The 17,030-nt window shown below is 56.4% G+C and overlaps 1 protein-coding gene across 6 annotated transcripts in view; it reads left to right on the top strand.

The window, feature by feature from the left end:
* Positions 1 to 17,030, top strand: part of DNAH1 (dynein axonemal heavy chain 1) — an 81,853-nt gene that overhangs the window by 34,417 nt on the left and 30,406 nt on the right. For all 6 annotated transcript variants that reach the window (XM_047833571.1, XM_047833547.1, XM_047833563.1 and 3 more), the window contains exons 12-34: positions 324 to 474; positions 1,262 to 1,455; positions 1,551 to 1,776; positions 2,273 to 2,392; positions 2,691 to 2,773; positions 3,908 to 4,049; positions 4,532 to 4,687; positions 5,071 to 5,269; positions 5,349 to 5,602; positions 6,109 to 6,321; positions 7,820 to 7,984; positions 8,694 to 8,815; positions 8,916 to 9,021; positions 9,495 to 9,674; positions 10,322 to 10,462; positions 11,090 to 11,253; positions 11,443 to 11,556; positions 12,314 to 12,502; positions 12,796 to 12,901; positions 13,613 to 13,726; positions 14,143 to 14,292; positions 15,909 to 15,995; positions 16,105 to 16,291. In XM_047833571.1, the coding sequence (XP_047689527.1) occupies positions 324 to 474; positions 1,262 to 1,455; positions 1,551 to 1,776; positions 2,273 to 2,392; positions 2,691 to 2,773; positions 3,908 to 4,049; positions 4,532 to 4,687; positions 5,071 to 5,269; positions 5,349 to 5,602; positions 6,109 to 6,321; positions 7,820 to 7,984; positions 8,694 to 8,815; positions 8,916 to 9,021; positions 9,495 to 9,674; positions 10,322 to 10,462; positions 11,090 to 11,253; positions 11,443 to 11,556; positions 12,314 to 12,502; positions 12,796 to 12,901; positions 13,613 to 13,726; positions 14,143 to 14,292; positions 15,909 to 15,995; positions 16,105 to 16,291 (3,563 nt within the window). The remainder of the gene's footprint in view (positions 1 to 323; positions 475 to 1,261; positions 1,456 to 1,550; positions 1,777 to 2,272; positions 2,393 to 2,690; positions 2,774 to 3,907; positions 4,050 to 4,531; positions 4,688 to 5,070; positions 5,270 to 5,348; positions 5,603 to 6,108; positions 6,322 to 7,819; positions 7,985 to 8,693; positions 8,816 to 8,915; positions 9,022 to 9,494; positions 9,675 to 10,321; positions 10,463 to 11,089; positions 11,254 to 11,442; positions 11,557 to 12,313; positions 12,503 to 12,795; positions 12,902 to 13,612; positions 13,727 to 14,142; positions 14,293 to 15,908; positions 15,996 to 16,104; positions 16,292 to 17,030) is intronic.

A 17,030-nucleotide genomic window follows, 5' to 3' on the forward strand; every position in this document is an offset into this window, starting at 1 on the left:
GTGGCCTCCCAGGGAGAGCACAGGGGCCACAAGGGCCCATAGTCTGGCCGACCTGCCCTGATGACCTCAGGACCGCATGGGGGGCCCTCCATCTCCCTGGTGCCAGCGGACCTCTGGGCAAGTGGCAGAAACGGAATAGGCTTTGGTAACTAAGTTACCAGTGTTTTTCTGGTAACAGGTTTCTGGGAGGAGGGAGGAGGCACTTCTCATGCATGGAGAAGCTTGAGAGCCATCATGCTGGCAGGAAGGGCAGAGGGCTGGGTCTGCTGCTTGCAGACCTTCTCAGGCCCCTGCCCACCATCAGCCCAATCATTGTCCCACAGGCCCCGGAAGAATCCCCTATTCATTGTGGACCTGGTGCTGGATAGCTCAGGGGTGCACTATAGCACGTCACTGGAGCAGTTCGAGACATCTCTGCTCAACCTCTTCGACAAGGGCATCCTGGCCACGCACACGGTGCCCCAGCTGGAGAAGGTACAGCTGTAGCTCGAGGCCAGGGCCCCTGCTGCCCTGGCTGCTAGCGGCTACTGAGTTGCAGGCTAACCGTATTACAGTGGTTCAGCTTTCGTACGGGCTTCCCACCTGGCCGGCAGTGTGCTCAGCCCTTTAATTCTTGAATGGCTCACTTACTCCTCACTACAAGCTGCCCTGAGAACCATTAGCATCTCCATTTTGTTGTGAGACTTGGAGAGGTCTAGCATAAGGGCACAAAGCGCCTAAGTGTCAAACCTACTGTTCAAACCGGGCTCACTCACCCACCCCTGTCACAGCCGTTCTCGCCCAGATTCCACCCTCTTTATCCCACCCAGCTCCTGGCCTCTCTCTTCAGCTAAGATGTGGGTGCAGACTGACCTCCACAGGCAGGACCCCTTGTCAGAAGTCCCTACTCATCACCACACCTATGTACATCCCACTGCTCCGGGCCCAAGAGCTTCTGGAACTTCGGCCCCCTCTTGTCTCCCCTGCTGGTTAGCCAAAGCCATTGGTGACCTGGTGGCCCTGTCTGCTCCTTTCCTGGGCACTGGACCGAGTCAGGCCCAGGTAGAGGAAGACGCTACCCTTTGGTCGGGCTCATGAGGCTTCCAGCCCTATATTAGTCCACAGCCTGCTCTCAGAGACACCACAGCAAACCCTTTCCCTGACCCCCACCACGCTGTCTGTGATTGGCTGCACTGCTGCCCATTCTGGCTTCGGGTCTCATCTCCAATCCCTCTGCCCACCTGCCTGCCCCATGGCTCACCCCCTGCCTTTGGCTCCACAGCTGGTGATGGAGGACATCTTTATCAGCGGCGACCCCCTGCTGGAGTCCGTGGGGCTCCACGAGCCACTGGTGGAGGAGCTGCGGGCCGTCATTGCCAATGCTGTGCGCAAGGCCATGATCCCACTGCAGGCCTATGCCAGGGAATACCAAAAATATCTGGAGCTGAATAACAATGACATTACCACCTTCCTCAAGTACGTGTATGCATCTGAGGGTGTCTGTGTGTCGGTGTGACACCGGGCCACCCACTTACCACCCTCTGCCCCTCGTGTGTGCCCACTGTCCACAGGGCCTACCAGACACAGTGCCCATCAGCCGAGGAGGTACGGGAAGTGGTGCTTACCCACCTGCGGGAGAAAGAGATCCTGGACAGCTCGCTGCCCAGCAGTATCGTCATTGGGCCCTTCTACGTCAACGTTGACAATGTCAAGCAGAGCCTGTCCAAGAAGCGCAAGGCCTTGGCCACTTCCATGTTGGACATCCTGGCCAAGAACCTGCACAAGGAGGTGGATAATGTAAGTGCCCAGCCACCTGGCCCTGGTGACTGCAACAGCACATGCACTCTTGCATACAGGGTGAGCTCCCAGGAACAAGGTGTCCCTAGGCAGGGCCAGGGTGTCTGCAGATGCCCAGGCTGATGGGAGGATCTGGAAGTCACCCTGCCTTGACCCTGTCTGTGGGGAGGCATCCCATATGGAAGGTCTCAGGAAATGGGTACTATTAGCTCTCTCCATAGACCTGGAAAGACCTGGGAACCCCTCCCAAAGACGGGCCATTTCAGGGAACTGAGGGCATGCAAGTGCAGGCCTCAGGAGTCCCATGCATGTGTTCACTGGACACAGGAGGCTGGGGGAGGGGGGGGACCTTGGCTCCCCAGCGAGTCAGCTGCAGGGTATGGCGGGGTGGCGGCAGTTACCTGTTGGGAGACACGGGGGTCCAGGAAGGAGGAGCAGGCCCCAGGAATGGCCAGGGAGGGTGCATGGCCTCCCTAGCCACTCCTCTCACTGCCAGGTCTGTGAGGAGTTTCGCAGCATCAGCCGCAAGATCTATGAGAAGCCCAACAGCATCGAGGAGCTAGCTGAGCTTCGCGAGTGGATGAAGAGCATCCCTGAGAAGCTGGTGGGGCTAGAGGTGAGGCGGGTGTAGGAGGGACCAGAGGCTGGTGTCTGGGGGCTCGGAGATCAGGAGCCGGGAGGCCAGAGGTGAGGTAGACCCAGAAGATGGAGGTTTGGAGGGTTATGAGGCTGGATGCATGGTGGACATTCAGAGCCATGCTGTCTGGGAGGCCAGACAGAAGGTATGGGTTGGGGACTGGGTTGGGGCTCCCCAACTCCAGGCCTCGCCTCTCTGGAAGAGAGCAGCCTTTCTTTAGCACTTGACCACTTTGGGGTCCCACACACGCAGTTCTCATTACCACCTGTCCATGCAGGAGCGGATTGTGAAGGTCATGGACGACTACCAGGTCATGGATGAATTCCTTTACAACCTCAGCACAGAAGACTTCAATGACAAGTGAGTGGGAGCTTGGCTCCCATCCCAGAGGGTAGGGAAAGAGGTGTGGAGACGCATGGCTCTCAAATATCCCTGAGGCCACAGGCTGTGTGGTTATACCAGAAATGCCTGCCAACTTGTCAGAGACCATGGCTCCACATGGGCCAGGGCCAGGGCCAGGTGGCCAATGGGGCAGAAGGAAATCATTTGAGCCTCTTGGCCTAGGGACCCTGCTGCCCCCTCACCCTGTCTCCATTCTCTATACCATTGTCAGCCTGACACACACATGTTCACATGGGCCTAGGATCCCCTTGTTTGTGGTAGGGACCCTTTGGGATCCTTGGGAGCACTGAGTGAAGACAAAGTCAGACCGGTGGTCAGTCCCTGGGGAGGAATGCTTGTCTCCACCCAACTCAAGAGCCTTGTGGGAGATGGCTTTAGGTTGGAGTTTTGCTCCCAGAAACCCCTTGTCTGCCCTGCCTCACAGACTGGGGGTGCCTTCAGAATGTCAGGGCCTGGGAAAGGTTGGCACTATCTCCTGGGAACCCTGCCAAGAGCCCCAAGCATCAACCCTCCAGGGCATCCTGGTGCCCAGGGTGGGCTTCCCGCAAGGTCAGCGTTGCTAGGCCAGATTTAGGCAGAATCCTCGAATCCTACAGGGCCCCCACATCAGCCAGGCAAAGGGAATTGGTCTGATATGAAGGAAGTTAGCCTGGTGGCCCTGGTTGGTCACCAAGGAAATAGAGACTAAAGACTGTTGCTTTGTCTCATGGGAGGTAAGGCCCCTCCAGACCCTAGAATGTAAGAGGGAAACTCAGCATCGCCTCTCTCATTTCCAGCCCCATTCTCCCTCTTGCCCCATCACTGCACTGGGCACCTTGGACCTGCATCTCCCTGGATGCTGAGCATAGCTCCCAGACCACAGTCACAGGGCAGGGACTGCCTCCCCTGCCAGGCAGGCCTGCCCCCAACCCTGATGGTGGCAATGGCTGCCTCCAGCTCACTTCTACTTCCTGGCTGCCTGGCCCTGGCTGGCTCCAGCGGCTGCCTGGATTCCCCCATTCTCCCCTTAACCCTGGGTGTCCCTGTCTGGCCTGGTCACCCTATGATTTCAGCTGTGACCTTCCCCCCCATCTCCATCCCTGCACCATCCAGATGGGCTGCCAGCAACTGGCCTTCTAAGATCCTTGGGCAGATAGAGGTGGTGCAGCAGCAGCATATAGAAGATGAGGAGAAGTTCCGCAAAATCCAGATCATGGATCAGAACAACTTCCAGGAGAAGCTGGAAGGGCTGCAGGTGGGGCCAGTTGAGGGGTCTTCTAGGACTCGCTCCCCACCGCACATGTGCTCTGGGCCCAGGCCTGGCTTTATGTATGCAGGAGGGGCTATGGCAATGTTTTGTGGATGAACTGGTGGGTGGATGAAAGAACGGCTGAAAGAATGAACTGAAAGGCTGGATGGGTGCTTAGGCAGCAAGGTCCAGAGAATTCAAGGTTGCAAAGAGCCCCAGCTCTTCTGTTGTGTCCTCTGAGCCCCGGGCGGCAATGGGCACAGTGTTCAGGGTTCTGGGTCTCCCTCTGACCTTGCTGTGTTACCCTGGGGCGGTTAGCCTGCCTGTGATGGGCCAGGAAGCTGTTCACTCCAGGAGAAGAAAGTGCCCCCAGAACTGGGAAGTGTTGACGCCTAGGAACTTCGGACCTCTGTGTGTGTGTGTTGGGGGGGACGCATGCACATGGTTGGGGCCCCAGAGGCCTCTGACCCCAGCTCCTCGGCCCACAGCTGGTGGTAGCTGGCTTCACCACACATGTGGAGATTGCACGAGCACACGAGATTGCCAACGAGGTGCGGCGGGTCAAAAAGCAGCTGAAGGATTGCCAGCAGCTAGCGATGCTGTACAACAACCGCGAGCGCATCTTCGGCTTGCCCATCACCAATGTAGGACTCCTGTGGCACTCCAGCCAGCAGCCCCCAGGGCTCAAGGAAGAGCCCACAGCGTCTGTGGCCGTATCTGAACCCAGCTGGGCCCTGGGTGGCAGGGCCCTGACATTTGGGGGGTGGGGCTGAGCAGGTTGCAGAGAGGGAATAGCTCAGCCCTGGCCCTCAGGGCAAGGGGACAGTTGGAACCAGGCAGGAGGTTTTGCTGAGCCACTCAGAGCCCAGAACCTGTGCGCATCAGGAAGAGGGGAGGCCAGGCCAGGACTCATGGGGACAGGATCAGGGACAGCAGCTAGGAGTAAGGAGGGGGAGGGGACCTGGCCCAAGTTTGGACAGAGACCGGGAAGCACCCCAAGACAGCCTTGGTTCGTCTGCCCCTGTAGTACGACAAGCTCTCCAGGATGGTGAAGGAGTTCCAGCCCTTCCTGGATCTCTGGACCACAGCCTCTGACTGGCTGCGCTGGTCTGAGAGCTGGATGAATGACCCCCTGTCAGCCATCGACTCTGAGCAGCTGGAGAAGAATGTCATCGAGTCCTTTAAGACCATGCACAAGTGCGTGAAGCAGTTCAAGGACATCCCAGGTAGGCAGCCAAGTCGGCCTGTCCCCTCTTTCCCTGCCTGTGCTGGCTGTTTGTCACACCTGCCTGTTCTGCCTGGCAGCCTGCCAGGAAGTGGCCTTAGACATCAGGGCCCGCATCGAGGAGTTCAAGCCATACATCCCACTGATCCAGGGGCTACGCAACCCTGGCATGCGGAACCGGCACTGGGAGGTGCTGTCCAATGAGATCAAGATTAATGTCAGGCCCAAGGCCAACCTGACCTTCGCCCGCTGCCTCGAGATGAACCTGCAGGACCACATCGAGAGCATCAGCAAGGTGGCAGAGGTGGCTGGCAAGGAATACGCCATTGAGCAGGTGGGTGGCCACCAGCAGGCCCTGCCTGAAGGCACAGGAGTTTGACAGTACTGGGCCCCATCCCTGGGGTCATTCACTAGGCTCAGGGGTTGAGGTGCATTCTATTTGGTGAGCAATCATGTACATAAAGTGCTTGGTGCGTTGTTATTACTCATTTACTCCTCTCGAATACTTCTTGGCCCAGGAAAGAGCCGATAACAGATGGGTAAATTAAGGCTCAGAAAGGTTCAGCACCTGTCCAGGGTGACATAGCCAGTAAGGGCTAGAACTGGGACCAGAACTTCTTAGTTTCCTCCCAATACATGCGGCACGTGTGTGCATACCAGCTGGCCTTAAATTCGGACTAGGGCCCATGGAGGATTTGTTAACCAGACAAGCAGAGAATATTTACCAGAGGGCCATGATCAAGGCTGGACAGAGCCTGCTCTTCCCTGCCCAGTGCTGGTCATGCGGCATGTGGGCCAGCTCCTTCCTGGGACCCAGCTTCGACTCGCCCCCCACCCCAGGCACTGGACAAGATGGAGAAGGAGTGGTCGACCATCCTGTTCAATGTGCTGCCCTACAAGGAGACAGAGACCTACATCCTCAAGAGCCCAGACGAGGCCTCACAGCTGCTTGATGACCACATTGTCATGACCCAGAGCATGTCCTTCTCACCCTACAAGAAGCCCTTCGAGCAGCGCATCAACTCCTGGGAGAACAAGTTGAAGCTGACCCAGGTTGGCTCTCCCTGTCCTCACTCACCCCTCCCAGCCCTCACAGAGGCAGCCCTTTATGGCGTCTGGGTGGGACTCGAAGCGGCAGAGTGCCTTGCCCAGGTTTGCCCTGCTCCTAAAGCTCTGACAGGCTTCTCTCATTCAGAGAAGAACAACTAGTATGAGGCTGTCCATCTCTGAGGTTCAGCTGCCAGAGAAGGCAATTCAGGATGTGAGGGTAGGGCTAGTGTTTGGTCTGCTACTATGGCTGGGGAGAGGCTCGGGAGGCATCTGGTCTTGGGGCTAGCACCTTCAGTCTCAAAACTTTCTGGGCTGGATGCCACAAGGCCCTGAGGCTCCTCAGTGCCCTCTCTTCTCTGCCCTGAGCCTCCCATTTCCATTTCATTTGGAGTTGGCTCAGAGGGAGGGGACACTGGGGACTGCCCCTCTCCGGGGCTCTCAAGGCCAAGGCAAGAGCTGTCTGCAGAGCCTTGGAGGACTGTCCTGGGGCTAGGCCTACTGGTATGATTCTTACAGTCCCTTACCTGGGACCTTCCTGGGAGCTGTTCAGAAATCTCCAGTGAAGGCCAGGAGCCAAGTGAGGAGGTCTTGTCCGTGTGCTCCTTGGATCACTCAGAGATGCCCAAGTTCGTCGGCATTGTCCCTGGGTCTCCCTGGGTCACACTGTCCCCTCCACCTGAAGTTTCATCCCTTCCTGCCGTCCCCTCCAAGGCTCAGCATCCGGCAGCCCTCACTGACTCCCCCACAACCACCTGTTATATGGCCCCTGGTAGCTCTTACAGAGCCCATCACACTTGCTGGGCCCTTGGTGATTCAGAGGCAGAACTAGCTGTTTCATGGACCATGGACACCTCTAGTGCAGGGACCATATCCTGTCTTCCTCTGTTTCTCACATGGGTGTGGCACAGGCCCAGCACAGAATGGCTGAAACACACACGTCTCTTGAGGAAAGGAATGAATGAATGAATGGAGGAATTTGCACTGATAGGAAAAGAGATAAATCCTTAAAGAAGGATTTGGAGGTAGAAGTAGAAAGTGGCTTGTTTTGAAGGTGTCTTACTCTTGGACTCATGTTTCAGAGAGTATTTTATGGATCTCATGCTCAGGTCTCAAGACACCTCAGAGAATCCTGGGGTCATAAATCCAAAAGTCCTTCTGGGAAAGGAGACTGGTCTGACATTCCATGTGTTGGACTCTTCCCTCTGTTACTTCAGGGTTTACTGGTGTGAGTGTGTTTCTCTTGTAGGGAAGAGAGAAGGCCCCCCTGTTGGAGGCTTGGGTGTCCTGTGGGGCACTTTGACTTTATCTGGAGGGGAGGGCCTCTGTGCAACCTTTGTTCCCTGAGGTCCCATGACTGGCAGTGTCATCTAGAGATTCACCTGTGGATGCTGGCTCTGGTGTCCAGTGGTCTGCTGAGCACTCTGGTGGGGTGAAATCTCTTGGTCATGGAGGACAGGACCCAACTGAGACCCCAGGCCCTGACAGTCCATGCCCTGTCCAGGAGGTGCTGGAGGAGTGGCTGAACTGTCAACGGTCCTGGCTCTACTTGGAGCCCATCTTCAACTCTGAGGACATCAATCGGCAGTTGCCTGTGGAGAGCAAGCGCTACCAGACAATGGAGCGGATCTGGAGGAAGATCATGAAGAATGCCTACGAGAACCGGGAGGCGAGCTCACATGGGGATAGGAGGGGGCAGCTGGGACCACTGAGGGCCCTGGTCACATTGTTGGGAGCCTCCTGGTCTCTTCTCTCCCTGAACAAGTAAGACTGAAGGACAAATCCCAAGTCCTGTGTCTCCCTGATTGGACTCCCCAGTCTCAAGACATACTCCTCAGAAACACAACAGTTGGTTTTCTTCTTGCAGATTTGCAGTCTACATTAGCATTTTAAAGTCTCTGACAAGTCCTGCAACAAATCAAACTCCTTGGCTTTGTTTAACCCTAATGTTTTTGACTATAGACTTTTTTTCTGTGGATTGACAGGGGTGATGAATGTGGGCCCTGGCTCAGGGCCATTTTCCTGCCCTCTTTCCTTTCCAGTTCCTATTGGTGGTCTCTGGCCAGCATGCATGCCCTCTGAGCCCACCTTGCTGTGTCCCAGTTTGACCATGCTAACTTTTTTTTTTTTAATTTTTAAACATTTATTCATTTTTGAGAGATAGAGACAGAGTGTGAGCCAGGGAGGGCAGAGAGGAGACACAGAATCCAAAGCAGGCTCCAGGCTCTGAGCTGTCAGCACAGCGCCGGACATGGGGCTGTAACTCACAAACCATGAGACCATGACCTGAGCCGAAGTAGAACGCTTAACCGACTGAGCCACCCAGGTGCCCTCTGACCATGCTCGCTTCTACTTTCTCTCTGGCCCGGGCCATGCAGGTGATCAACGTGTGCTCTGACCAGAGGCTGCTGGACAGTCTGCGGGACTGCAACAAGCTGCTGGATATGGTGCAGAAGGGCCTCAGCGAGTACTTGGAGACCAAGCGGGGCGCCTTCCCCAGGTGGGCACCACCTGGCCCGTGTCCACTCAGGCAGTATCTGCCCACGAAGCTGGGGCACAGAGGCTGCCTAACCCGCTCCCTCACCCTGTTCCCTTGGCAGATTCTACTTCCTGTCAGATGACGAATTACTTGAGATTTTGTCCCAGACGAAGGACCCCACGGCCGTGCAGCCCCATCTGCGCAAGTGTTTTGAGAACATTGCCCGGGTGGGTAACTGGGCCTGGGGCTCAGGCCTTGGAGTTCTGGGGCACCTTCCCAAGGAGGACAGCTCTTCTCTGGCCCCAAATCCTTTTAGCAGGAAATGAGGTGATGAGTGCGATTCCTGGCCTTTGGAGACAGCTGGGGCCTGTGGGAGGAAGGGCAGCTGTAGAACCCCCAGCTCAGGGGAGTTCTGTCCCTCTAGTACACTGAGGTGCTGGCTGGGCCAAGAGACCCAGGAAGCCGAGGCTCCTGAATCACCTCATCTCATCTGTGTCTCCAAGGGAGGTCACACAAGCCTGTGCGGAAGGGGGACACACAGCACAGGCTCCGCCTCCTTCCCCAAGTGGGCTGGGCCGCAGCTGGGGACAAGGCAGGCCCATCCCGCACACATGCAGTTGAGGGAGTGGGTGGAGGGGGCAGGGCCAGCCCACCCGGCACACAGTGGGTAAGGCCTCTCTTGCCCCGCCCCTGCCCACAGCTGCTGTTCCAGGAGGACCTGGAGATCACACACATGTACTCAGCAGAGGGTGAAGAGGTAAAGCTGTCCTTCTCCATCTACCCATCCAGCAACGTGGAGGACTGGCTGCGGGAGGTGGAGCGCAGCATGAAGGCCAGCATGCGGGACATCATCGAGAGGGCCATCAAGGCCTACCCCACAGTGAGCCGTGCCTCCCATGCCGACACAGCCTCTGTGCCCCCCTGCTCCATCATGGGGCTGCCTGCCTACCGGCCGGCCTCATCCTCAAGCTCTGCCTTGACCACTGCTGCTCGCAGGAACAGGAGCCAGGGGCTCTCTGGGGGCAGGCAGTCCTTGAGGTTACTGGAGGAGGAGTCTGAAAACGCTCCCCAAATGAGACATGCCCCTGATAATAACCAACCACTGTGGTTGTGTTTCAGGCACTCACTGTGAGCCTGGCCTGGCTGGGGCCCTCCCGCATATTATCTCCCTCAGTCCATGGTTGGCAGCTCGCCTAGGTGTTAAGCCTTATCGTATAGAGTCAGTTCAGAGCCGTTCTCTGCCCAAAGGCATGTGATTTGAAAGTGACAGTCAGGATCTGAACGCAGGACTGTGTGTTCCCTGAACCTAGGCTCCCACCCCTCAACTGCAAGGTCTCCTCTGCTGAGGAAATGATGACTCTGCCCAAATGACTCTGCCAGGAGGCCTAGAGCTTAATGGCTTCTCTGCTTCTGAGGCAGAATTAACTACTTGGGCCTAGAAGCACAGATGAAGTTGAAGCGAACAAGAGGATGCAGGGTTGGGGCTGACAGCCGCCTGGGTCAGCCCTGCCTATGTTATCTTTCTAGATGCCCAGGACCCAATGGGTTCTAAACTGGCCTGGCCAGGTGACCATCGCTGGATGCCAGACCTACTGGACCATGGAGGTGGCAGAGGCCCTGGAGGCCGGTAATCTCAGTAACAAGCTGTTCCCCCGGCTTGCTCAGCAGGTGGGAGATCACTATCTGCTCCCCCCCCCCCCCCCGTGCACCCCTTACCCTGGGAGAACCCAGTCCCTCGAGGACGTTTTCCTATATTGATCCTGTAAGGGGCCTGGAGTGAGATCTAAAGAGCAATAGGCCAGACACCTCCAGAGATGAGTGTCTCAGAACCAGCCACTGGTGGAAGAGACTGGAGGTCTGAGGAGAGTTCTGAGCCCAAGCAAGTGCCCCTCTCCTGATGGTCAGTGAGAGAGTCACACACCTGGGGCCTTCTTGCACTGTGCCGAGGGCTCTCCTTAGTCTGTACACCGGCTCCTCACCACACCCCTTCCTCAAGCCCCTTCCCAGGCTCCACCAGCTGGCCCTCAGAGGCTCACATGACACTGTATGCTGCAGGGAGGCAGATGCCATGCATGTGCCTCTGCTTTTATCTGCTCTCCTGCCAGACTTCCCAGGTGGCCAATGTCCTGCCTGCCCTCTCCCTGCCTAGTTCTGTGCCCCTTCCCATCCTAGACCATAAGAGGCCACCAGAATAGAGATTATTCCTGGCAGAAGCCCACCATCTGTGCAAGGGAGGGGAAACCTACCTGCAGTGTGATCATGCCAATATCTGACAGTTTCCCCACGCTCCTGCAGCTCAGTGACCTGGTGGCCCTGGTGCGGGGGAAGCTGTCCCGCATGCAACGAGCTGTGCTATCAGCACTAATTGTCATTGAGGTCCACGCCAAGGATGTGGTGAGCAAGCTGATCCAGGAGAATATAGTCAGTGTGAACGACTTTGAGTGGATCTCACAGCTGAGGTGAGGATGCAGGGGCCCCTGGGCCCGGCCGTATCCAGGGCCAGGGCAGGGTGGAGAGGCAGTCTACATTAGGCCCTGGCACAAGCTGGGCAGGGGGTCTTGATGCCCTCATTCCCCACCTTGCCTTGGCCACATACCCAGTGGCCCATGGTCCCCATGACCCGGGAACCCATCTCCCTGAAATGCCAGGTACTACTGGATGAATAACAACCTGTACATCCGGGCTGTGAATGCCGAGTTCATCTATGGCTATGAGTACCTAGGCAACAGCGGGAGGCTTGTGATCACGCCCCTGACCGATAGGTGAGCATCCCCCTCCCCATGTACCCTTCTACCCTGGGAGCCTCCCTCCAGCTCTGGCTGGCCTAAGAGTTTGGGGACCACAAGGTGCTATCAGTCATCAAAACAGTGGAAGGTTAGGAGCAGGGGTTTCAGGTTCAAAACCAGTTCTGCCCATCATAGGCTGAGGGACCTTGAACAGGTGACTCAACCCTACATGCCCCAGTTTCCTCTGCAGCTTCCTCAGGGTGGTTATGAGAATTTCGCCAGCCAAGGTCTAAAGCTTTTAGCCACACATGTGGCACTCAGTAAGCATCTAACGGATGAGCTTTACTAATTTCATCAGTGAAAGCCTTCTTTCAACGTACCAGAAAAATTGATCCTGAGAGAAACAAGATCCTGTTCCTTTTGTACAGTGAACAATTCTCTTCTAAAATAATCAGTCATTTCCTCTGGCCACTTGTACTTAGCAGCAGTTGAATTTTCAAGTTGGGTTTTGAAGAAGGAAAGTGAAGTGTGGTCAGAGGTCAGCCATCCCAGCAGGTCCCTGAGCAAAGCTCTGCAGGGTCATGGGGCCAAGTGGGAGAAGCACTGGGCAGGTGGCCGAGGGCCCCAGTCCTGACCCCAGCAGCCAAGGCTGGGCACACGTGGGGCCCTGACAGGAGGGAGAAGCAAGAGCCACTATCCACGAGGCCCAGCACAGGAAGGCTCTCTCTCCCTATGTCTCTGGGAATCCTGAGGAAGGAGCGTGGCCCATGCCTACCTCCTCTCACTCCTGCAGGTGCTACCTGACTCTGACCGGGGCCCTGCACCTCAAGTTTGGGGGTGCCCCAGCTGGCCCAGCTGGCACAGGGAAAACTGAGACCACTAAAGACCTGGGCAAGGCCTTGGCCATCCAGACAGTGGTGTTCAACTGCTCTGACCAGCTTGACTTCATGGCCATGGGCAAGTTCTTCAAGGGCCTGGCCAGGTGAGGCTGGGCATGAGGTTGGTCCAGGACAGGGCAGGAAGGCTGACCTCTCCCAGGGACACTGCCTGAGACTCCCAGGAGCATCACAGGGTGGAGGAGGGGACAGGATGGAATAATAGCAGTCAAAGACTCAGTCCCTAATGGGCACTGGGCTGAGGTGGTGGGCATTGGGAATATGTCCAAGCTGGCAGAGATGATCATTGTAAGCTTCCTCTCAGCAGAGTCACAGGGGGCTTTGGAGATGTCAAGTGAGCTCTGAGCTCATATCCCCCCATTGTTCTTACCTCATTCAGTGCTGGGGCCTGGGCCTGCTTTGATGAGTTCAATCGCATTGATATTGAGGTGCTATCTGTGGTAGCCCAGCAGATCACCACCATCCAGAAGGCTCAGCAACAGCGTGTGAGCATCCGGGGTTCCACCACCACCCCATGCCTCCCTCAAGTTACCACCGCATCACTTCAACTATCCCCAGCATGCCCACGCTGCCACGTGGCTCCTCATACCGGCAGCATCAAAAGCCAGGCACTCAGGCCTGCCCTGAGCCCAGCCTGTCTCATCTCACAGGGGACTGGGCAGTCCCACTCCCCCTTGTGGAACTGTCCCTGAGGGGCTTTTGTAGCCAGTCAGAGAGCCCACGCCCTCGCCCCACTCCAGGTGTAACTTTCAGGCCGGCTGTGGTGGAGGAAGGGGTCCCTTATGGACATCCTGACCCTTATGGAAAGCCCCAGCCATTTGTCCCTTCTCTAGCCTCATTCAGAGTGGCCAGAGTTCTCTTCCTGGAGACAAGAACTGGGAGGCTGGCAGGTGCCCAACCCCACCCCAGTAGGGTGCTGGGTCCTAGTCAGAGCTGAGCTTGCCCAAGTCTAGGAGAACCAGTGTCAGGAACTGGGGGTAGGGTGTGGGTAGCAGGAGATATGTGAAGACCTCAGGGAGCCGGGACAGGGGAGGCCACTGGTAGCTACCGGGACCAGAGGTCTTAGGTCAGATCCTGAGGAGCCAATCCTCTCTGCTGGGCTGAGCAGCTATAGCTGGGACAGGGCATCCACAGGGAACAAGGGGTCCATCCAGAGAGGAGGCGGGTGAGTCAACCCCTCCCCTCCCCCCACGTAGGTGGAACGCTTCATGTTTGAAGGTGTCGAGATCCCACTCGTTCCATCCTGTGCTGTGTTTATCACCATGAACCCAGGATATGCTGGTCGCACTGAGCTTCCTGATAACCTGAAGGCGAGTTTGGGCATAGGGCAGACCTAGTGACTTCTCAGGGTACTGGAAAGCCCTGCAGCTGTGGCCTCAGCGGTGCCATCAGGGATGATGACCCCCGTGGCAACCCTCCTGCCCAGTGTCCTGAGACCCACCCCCCAGCCATGGAGAGGAGACCCCGGGCTCGTCCTCAGGTTTGGGAGAAGTCAGAGGGCAGGTTCAGGTCAATACGAAGGACCGATTTCTAATGAGTAGAGTGGTCCAGTAACAGGGGAGGATACACCTCAGCTATGGCAGGCAAGATGCAGAGGGGAATCCAAGCATCGATGAGGCAGGAGGGTAGTGAGGCTGCCTTCTGAGAACCAGGCAGTCCAGAGAGTGAGTTGTGGTCTGGGAGGGGAGGCCTGCTTCTCCGTTCACGTGTGCACTCCGCGCCCCAGGCGCTCTTCCGGCCTGTGGCCATGATGGTCCCGGATTATGCCATGATCGCGGAGATCTCCCTCTACTCCTTTGGCTTCAACGAGGCCAGTGTGCTGGCCAAGAAGATCACAACCACCTTCAAGCTGTCTTCCGAGCAGCTCAGCTCCCAGGTGAGGAGGCCCTGCCCCGACCAGGTTCCAGGGTGTGAGAGCTGCCATCTGCTCCCGGTGAGCCCCATAGGATGGGAATTACATCCCCACTTCTCAGCTGAGGGCTAGTTCAGATGCAAGGGAGGGCCAAACATTAGGAAACCAAGGGCCACACAACCCAAGGCTGAGGAACAAGTACACTGGGTCTTACGGGAGCCCCGCTTCCCCCCAAGCCCCGCACCATGGGCCATCCATTCGGCATGCTGAGCCCAGCTTCTGGGACAGCTGCAGCGGACACCAGTGCAGACACCAGCACTGGTGGGTAAGCTTTCCCGTTTGGCTCCCTTCTCAGGCAGGCTCCCCCTTTGCAGTGGCAGAGATGAGCCAAGCTCTGGGCTTACATGCTGCCCGCTTAGTTTCTCTTTCTTAAGAGTTGTAGAAAAAGTCCCTGGTGTCATCCTAATGGGCCCCTTCTGGGTGACCTGCTCATGCATGAACACCAGTCACTGTGGCCAGGGGGAAGCCGTGTGGCCTTTGGCCAGGGGTGCCCCCCAAAACCCACGTGCTGGAGGAGATGCAGTCTGTTCCCAGGAAAAGCAGCAGCTGCCCGCCACAGTGCGGCCCGGGAGCCAGAACCCCTACACACCTTCTTTGTAACCGTCCACTTCCAAAGATGCTGCCCTCCCGTCAGACTCACTGTACCCACGTGGTTCTGGAAAGGCAGTCAACCCTTCTCAAGTGCCAGTGACTCAAAGTGTAGCCCAGTCTCTTCATCCTGCTCCAAGTCTGAGACTTCTGGGAAGTGCGCTGGTCCGTGGGTCAGGTCCAGATGTAGCTCTCATGGTCTGGCCTCATAGACAAAAATGATAAATTTAAGGGGTACCTGGGTGGCTCAGTCGGTTAAGCGTCCGACTTCGGCTCAGGTCATGATCTCTCAGTTCATAGGTTCGAGCCCCGAATCGGGCTCTGTGCTGACAGTTCAGAGCCTCGAGCCTGCTTCAGATTCTGTGTCTTCCTCTCTCTCTGCTTCTCCCCTGCTCATGCTCTCTCATACTCTCAAAAATAAGCATTAAAAAAAAAGATAAATTTAACTATTTCCAACATACCTGCCATATAATGGAGAGAAACAGAACCAGTAAGTAGCAAAGAGAAAAGCCTTGGTCTTCCCGGTGGGTCCTGGTCGTGTGGCTGAAAGGGTGGGTCCAGAGAGACTTAAGAGATAATGTTAGAAGGAAGCTCAAAGGCCCTCAGGGCCAACCCTATTGTGGCACTAATGGGAACTCCTTTTACATTTTTTTCCTCTCTGCCCCTGGTGCAGTGCTGGGACTGCAGGACTCTGCCTGGGTCAGAGTCCTCATCCTCGGGGGGCCAAGAGTTGAGCAGGGGATGCAGAATAAGTAAACTTGTGAAGGGAGAGGGCTGCTGGGATGGTAAATAGAAGGTTCCAGAGGAGTGCAAACGAGGGCACCTGGCTCAGGCTGGGGCATGTGGGCAACCACAGATAGCTGTCGGGGGAAGTGACATTGTAGCTTCCAGCTGGGTGAGGGCCAGGTACCAGGTGGGAGACAGAGTGTTCCAGGCAGAAGCCCCCAAAGGGACAATGCCCACCCACCCTTCCTCCTGTGTGGTGGTGACAGGATCACTATGACTTTGGGATGAGAGCTGTGAAGACAGTGATCTCGGCTGCTGGCAACCTCAAGCGAGAAAACCCCAGCATGAATGAGGTGAGCTCCATCCAGCAGCAGGCCCAGGCGGGCCTCCAGGATGACTCAAGAGGGGCCAGAGGCACAACCGACCTGCGTCCCCTGAAGGCCCCACTGGCCTCTGCTGCAGGAGCTGATATGCCTCCGGGCTATCCGAGATGTGAACGTGCCCAAGTTCCTGCAGGAGGACCTCAAGCTCTTCTCTGGGATCGTATCAGACCTGTTCCCCACCATCAAGGAGGAGGAGACTGACTATGGCATCCTGGACAAGGCCATTCGCCAGGTCTGTGAGAAGAGCAACCTCAAGGATGTGGATGGTGAGCCCCTGGCCCCTGCCCTCACAGTGCTGGGGTGGCCATCCCGGGGTTCCAGGGCAGGGGCGCAGAGACAGGGCAATACTGCCTCAGGCCAAGAGTGCCACAGGCTGGGGACTGCCAGCAGTCCCTGCCCCAGCCTTGTCTCCACTAGAAGCTTCAGGTAATAGATGTCTAGGAAAATGTCCTCTGTCCCAATCATGCTTCTGATACCAGATGTGCAAGTTTCCCAATTCTTTAGCACCAGCTGGCTGTCCCACAATTCAATTCAGTTCTGACACTAATCAGAGTCCCAAGTCCCAAGTAGTCACAAGTGGTGAGCCCCCAGGTTACCCACAGATTTTCTCCAGCTTGGCCACAAATCAGAAGTTCCATGACCCCCTCCTTAGGTTTGACCATTCACTAGAACAGCTCACAGAACTCAGGGAAACAAGTTTACTACTTATTATATAATAAAGGATATGAGCAAGGATACAGACAAATAGCCAGATGAAGAGATACATAGGGTGAGGTCTGCCCCCTTGGAGTTGGGGGTGAACCACCCTCCCAGAACATGGATGTGTTCGCCTACTAGAAAGCTCTCTAAACCCCATGCTGTAGGGATTTTTATGGAGTCTTCATCATGTAGGCATGATAAAATTTTAATTATTATCAATTATTCTCCACTTCCAGCCCCTCTCCCTTCTCTGGAGAATAGGGGAGTGAGCCTGAAAGTTCTAGGCATCTAACCATGGTTTGGTCT

This window comes from Prionailurus viverrinus, chromosome A2 (assembly GCF_022837055.1).
Source record: "Prionailurus viverrinus isolate Anna chromosome A2, UM_Priviv_1.0, whole genome shotgun sequence".
Taxonomy (NCBI): Eukaryota; Metazoa; Chordata; class Mammalia; order Carnivora; family Felidae; genus Prionailurus; species Prionailurus viverrinus.